At 36.7% G+C, this 6,681-nt stretch overlaps 1 protein-coding gene across 1 annotated transcript in view; it reads right to left on the reverse strand.

The window, feature by feature from the left end:
* Positions 1 to 3,930, reverse strand: part of LOC142831310 (connector enhancer of kinase suppressor of ras 2-like) — a 212,766-nt gene extending 208,836 nt beyond the window's left edge. The window contains exons 1-2 of the mRNA XM_075941203.1: positions 3,780 to 3,930; positions 2,889 to 3,052 (exon numbers count right to left, since the gene is read on the reverse strand). Coding sequence (XP_075797318.1) covers positions 2,889 to 3,052; positions 3,780 to 3,930 — 315 coding nt within the window. The remainder of the gene's footprint in view (positions 1 to 2,888; positions 3,053 to 3,779) is intronic.
* Positions 3,931 to 6,681: the final 2,751 nt, after the last annotated feature.

Consider the following 6,681-nt stretch of genomic DNA (forward strand, 5'->3'; position numbering starts at 1 on the left):
CCCAAATATCATTTTGATTTTGATAAAACAGATTTTATTGAATTGAACACACCCTCCCTTTGTAACTCTAGAATTTAACAGTGAGAGAGTGTTGTAGAATTTTTTAAGTGGACAAACCTCAAAAGATGCAGTCAGATGAATAGTCAAAGTTTGGTGGTTTCTCCATTATTTATCAATCTTGTCTGAACTCCTTTTAGTTGAGAAATCAGGTAAAATCTAAGCTGAGAAATAACCTCTTGTGACTCCTTTTACTATTTCTGCTTAAAGCCAATGCTAGGAACCAGGTAGAAGAAAAATGAAAGTGCAGTAAGCTGCCTCAAACTGCAGGAACATTTTTTTGAAGCAGGAGTGGGAAAGCTAAAATTATATTGGAGACGAAACAACTAAAATGTCCCTCCTATCTCCCAGACTTAGAGGTGGGATGTCTAGGCCAGCTGGCAAAAGAAATCACTTGTCTTTTGTAAGGTGTACACACCACTCCCCACCCTGTGGGCATTCAGTGCTCTAGTGGTCTTGTAGAGCTGGGTCTCTGGCCTCTCTAGTGGGACACAAAGATGTAGCAAATCCTGTTGACCCCTGCACACTTCATGGGATTATTTATCAGCCTTTTCTTTAGCTCTGAGCACCATTTTACATAGGAAGAAAAGCTTCCCACTAAGAATTAGGGATGGGTCAGGTCTTTTGGGTTTAGCTTTGGGCATCATGCGTATTGCCTTTGGGACCAGGAAATAATTTTTCCTCACTACCTGATTGGCCTAGGCACTATGGCATTTCTGCCTTACTCTTACTCTTCAGGTTCTGATATGTAAGTTAGACAGTTAAGTTAACTTCCATCAAAACTTGGCTGGTGCACAGTGCAGGTAATCGATCTGTATCTGTCCAGTTACCTGATAGTGGAATTAGAAACATTAGAGGATAACATTTCCTGAAGAAGGTGGGCATGTGGCTGGAGCCCCTAATAACCTGTGCACCAGAGAGATAACTTTTTCTCTGATGAGGCAGGGTGGCAGGATCTCAGAAATGTTGCTGGAATGAAGCAGAACATAGTACAATAAGATTACCTGCAATGTACAAGTTATTGGTTCTCAGATATGTTGCTTAATGAAACTGCTGCCTAATTAAACCACACTCTTGATGTGTTGTCTTTTTTTTTCTGCAGTCTCAAAGGACAATTTCAAATCCCTTTATTAGAAGAGTTGGCAGTATATGCTATGCATGTCACCACATCACAGTCACATAGTTTTTGTTTAATAAAGTATCTGTACCTACCAGATTTCACTGCTTGTGGTGTTGTTTCCAAGTATTTTATATCAAGTATTGAAAAATACTATTTCTTTAGTTTCTTTCGTACAGTGCAAATATTTGTCACAAAATAATAATATGAAGTGGGCACTGTACTTCATTTTGGATTGTGTTGTAGTTGAAATCAGTATTTTGAAAATGTAGAAAACATCCACAAATATTTATGAATGGTATCCATTATTTATTAACAGCGCAATTAAAACTGCTATTAATCCTAATTCATTTTAAAAACCATTTGACAGCCCAAATTAAAATATTTTAATAGCACCACCCACCTACTGAATGGAGTGCAGTCTTTACTGTCACAAAAAATGTCAGTAAGATTTCTAGATGATTGTCCAAGATGACAGTGATTTTTCATGAGGCTATACATATTGAAAAAATTTGCATTGGCATACCTTGCTCCAGCTATACACCACCACCTCCATCCTTGATAAATACCTAAGTGGCACGTCTATCAAAAAAGCTGTTGCTGCTTTCTGTACATGAGGCACAACATACCTAAAAATTTGCAGTCTGAGCTACCAGACTATTCATCACATAGGAAACATCCCCCTCTTTTTAATTACTATTTATACTCTTTTGTATCCAAGTTCCTCTGCCTATAATCTCTTACCTGGACAACTTGAGATAACCTTTGATTTTTTTTAAGATTGGTGCCAGCACATTTAATTTTATCAGCTTGTAGGATGCACTTTAAGAGCAAAAAAGTACAGTATATTCTTGGCATCCAGACACCTTGGATAGGATATATGTAACAGTAACTTTTCACCAGCCAGAAAACAAATTTGCTTCCAAGCTTGAGTTTTCTGGGCAATACAACTGTGCTACTACAAAGCTAGTAAACTGATCACAAGATGTCAGTATTTAATATTTAGGTAACGTCTATGTTGATTTGTGCAAAAATGGTTTAAAAATAATTGTACGGTCTCTTCCCGACTTACGAACCGGTTATGGACCAAGCAATTGGTCGTAACTCGGATCGTTCGTAAGTCGGACCCCATTGAGTTATACGCGACTGTTCGTAACTCAGGGTCCGCCATTTATGACTGCTTTGGTCGTAACTGCGAACGGTCGTAAATCGACCGTTCACAACTTGGGGACCGGCTGTAAATAATCTTGCAGCCTAAATAACACTACATCTGAAATTTCTGTATTAGCTCCTTGAATGTTGGCAGGCATGTCTTACACATGCAAGAAATACATGGTTTACTGCACTAGCATAAAGTTCAGTGGAACTTGAGGACATATGGCATACAATCATAGGGCCATAAGGATGCCAGTACTGATCATGCATGGCATATGAATACGGCACTCAAGAAGCTAAAGGAAAAAGACTAAATGACAATTAATGGGAAAAAACTAAAAATAATTTTAAAATTTTCAGAAAATACACGGTTAATTCATTTCTACTTACAAAAGCTTCTGCAAAGAAATCCTGTTTTGAAGCACTAAGACAATATTTAAGTAAAGCAGTAATTGGAGGAGGTGTTGTATGTGATGCAGCCTTCATGACCTTCGGTTAGGAGACGAGATACATACACCTTTATTATTAATATGAATGTCCCCAAAAACAGTCTACTTACCAATGCACAAAGCAGATCAACTGCTTCTAAGATCAATTCTTGGTGTCCAATGCGAGTGACTCCCAGTTCTTCAAGTTCTTGATGAGTGATGTGCAGCAGCTGTTCTCCATTGATTTTTTCCTTTTCAAAATTTTTAATGTATTGCTGGAGGCAGTCATCAAGGCCTAGTTAAAAAAAAATGCATGTTCAGAGAATAATGGCCATGAATATCAAAACTGTAATTCAATGCACTATTTCCCTTTGGAGCTGAGACACACTACACTTTTGTGATTCTTAAGGATGAATGTGCTTTATGCCAATATGGTTTCTGTCAGCCAGTCATGCTTCCATTTTAATTTTTTTTGTTTTGATGTAGATACAACTGAAAAATATCTATCATGGGCTAATCAAAGGCACCATAACCAAAAATTAAAATTACAACCAAATTAAAAATTAAAGTCAGCAGCTACTCCTAACCAGAAAATGACTGACTAAAAAAAATTAAGCTCGGAAAGTATTCCTTTCCTTCATTAAACATTAGCTTTTATAGCATCCTTGTGAGTTAGGAAGATGAGCTATACAGCATGGCCTGAAGGTCAAATTATTTCTTTTCTAAATGGTAGGGAAACATTCTAAGCCTGCAGGCCCCTTATGAAGGGCATTTTGCCAGAAGTTCCTTCCCTTATGAACAGACCTCTATCTCAGTGCCACAGCTCACTGCTTCTCTCTCAGAATCACAGAGAGAGTCACAGTCTCATCCTGTGATATATGGATAAAAATCAACAATTTAAATTCTAATAGAAACCAATAATGACATCATAGTATTCAAAAATAGGGTTTGCCATTTCTATTACATTACTCCCAGAAGCATAATTTTCAAGTGTAATAATTCTATTAGAGACAGCATTTCACATTTGGAGACAATGCTATTTAAAAGTAGGCTTTCATAGATATTAACAGACTTAGTCAAAAGCAAAGCCAAATCAAACGCATAGCCTGGGATCTCTTTTCTAAGGCTCTTTAGGAGACCTTGCACTTGAATTGTCTTTCTGTTCCTATGCATTCTCAGCCTATATGGCAGTGTTGCTATCACTATGTTCAGATATGCTTTAAAGTTCAACAGATTGATTTACCAGGACTTGAGAAGCAACTCTTAAATGTTAAGGTCTCTACCAAAGACCTAGAATCTTTAATTAGACAAATATTTAAGAAAATATACGTGCCTAGAATTATATTTTCATTCCTAATTCAGAGTTCATCTAGCAAGAGGAATAGTACCCATTGTAAAGTAGTACCCATAGTATACTTAAGCCTAGATCAGCAAAAGCATAAATCCCTCTAAAAACTGTTTTACATCAATATATGCTTTAAATTTCAGGCAAGGATATATGTACTGCATATACAAAATGTCCAGAATATAAATCTTGAAACCTATTTCTTATATAGTGAAAGTTCAAGTATCAAAGTCGTCTCAAGAACTGAACTTAAAATATGGCCAGGTAGAATGGTACATGGACATTGGCCTACATTGCCTTTGGGTCATACAAATCTTTCCCTCTTGCTAAAGTTCATGAAACTGAATTTCAACCAGCAGAGTTTACCATAGATCTTTCCGTTAAACTGAGTGCTCGTCTTCTTCTGATGCCTTCCTCCTATAGTGGAAGAAGCAGTCAATATAAAAACTCCTCCTATAGTGGAAGAAGCAGTCAATATAAAAACTCAGCCCATATAGGCTGAGAATGCATAGGACACCCAAGGAAGATAAAGCATCCCTCTGTATTAACCTCTAGATCCAATAGACTCTACAGAAGCATGGTGTTACCAGCATAGGTGAACTAAGTAAATGATGGAAAAGCACTGACAAATCTGGGAGGACTATATGAAGGCGAGAAAATAAACATACATAAGTAATGTCTGAAAAAGCAAAGTAATGAATATGAATCATTATCTTGCATTGTAGAAATGCTTTAAACTTCCTTACTAAAGGTATGTTTACACTGCAACACTATTCCAAAGTAACTTAGTCCACGTCTACACAGCAAGCAGTTATTTCAAAATAGTGTGAAAATACTGTTAAGCTGGAGGACTTCTTATTCCGACTCTTGTAACCCTCATTGTATGAGGAATAAGGGAAGTCGGAGGAAGAGTGCTCTACTTCGAAATAAGAGCTGTGTAGACACTTCCTGTTTCGAAATAAGCCATGCAATTGGCATAGCTCAGTTTGCGTAGTTTATTTTGAGTTAAGCCCTGCAGTGTAGATGCACTCTAACACAACATAAAAGAAGCTACAGAAAGCTTCAGTTGCACAATGTACTCACGTAAAGGGATGCAAAACTAGAACTACCATGATATTGGTTATCTTTTTTTAGATGCTACTTTTTTCATAAACAACAAACTAATCTTTTCAGCAATTCAGGTTATTATAGAAATGAGAAAATGCAGCTTCTAATGTAATAACTTCATAATATCACTACTATATAAACAAAAATATGCTTTATGTACTATCTATCTTGCTAGATAATTACCAATACCAGAAGCCATTTGTGTATAAATTATAGACATTTAATGAGGGAATGAATTAATTATCTGGAAATACATAAGCAGTTTCTTTTACCAAATACGGGTTGAACCTCTCTAATCCAGCACCCTTGGAACCTGACTGGTGCCGAACTAGAAAATTTGCCAGACCACAGGATCTCAATATTCTCTAGCAGCATTACCAACACTTCCACTGCTTACTGGGCTCTTAGAAGACATTTAGGAGTACATTAGAGCTAAATAACAGCACAGAACACTGAGAGCCAAGGCTGGTAAATAAACTTTATGGGACCATTGGAAACTTGGCCACAACCTTGATAATTGGACTTCCAGATAACTTAAATCATGTCGGACCATGGATGTTGCTAGACCAGAGAGTGTCAGACTAGAGAAGTTCAACCAGTACAAAATAGAGTGTGTCACAAGAAGCAAGCCCACTCTCAAGAATGTAATCTCTGTTAAATGTCTCCTTGGAGAAGCATTGAAAAGAAACTGTGACAGTTGTAACCATTATTGTTTATTTTTTGCTTTATTTAATATTGCCTTTTCCTTTCTTTAACCAAGTAGTCATGGTTTACCACTGATTTTCTTTTCAATTGCAGTGTCCCTGTGGCAAAGACTCCCATGTGACTAAAATAGTGAGAGCCATGTTCCTAAACTGACACTAAGAGGGTATAACAGATTTGGGCTATCATTGCTTGTTTCTTTAGAATACAGAGATTTTTAGAATAAAAATACTAAACTCAAAACATACCTTTGTATCCATCATAGCCTAAGAGGAGAATTTCATTTCATTTCAGAGAGAGAGAGAGAGAAAGAGTGCCCTATGCCTAGGCCTAGTTTGTTGTTTCTTTGCTGAGTTAGGTCAGGACTCGGGGTGCTAATGATGTCCCTGTCAATAAAAAGGAAGGTCCTAAAATTATATATCATTTGTATAATGATCAAAATAAAATACCAAGTCAGGGCAGAACCAGCATTCAAATACAGAAAGGCTAAAATTAGTTTTAATGTTCCTTTCTAATCAAGAGCAGTTATAAAAGGGCAGATGTGGGTGTCAGTATTTTTTTTTAAAATCATCTTTAACCCTAACTGTAAACTCAACAGTTAGGTGATTTAAATGTATTGAATTTTTCCAAATATACATTAATTTTTAAAGCTTCATGTCAAAATTAATATCCATGAAAGGAAGTTATTCCAGGAAACTGACCTATATTTATCCACACAGCATATATAATGGCATATGTACTGGCAATACCCCCAAACCTGTAGCCAGTGG

Source organism: Pelodiscus sinensis, chromosome 13 (assembly GCF_049634645.1).
Source record: "Pelodiscus sinensis isolate JC-2024 chromosome 13, ASM4963464v1, whole genome shotgun sequence".
Taxonomy (NCBI): Eukaryota; Metazoa; Chordata; order Testudines; family Trionychidae; genus Pelodiscus; species Pelodiscus sinensis.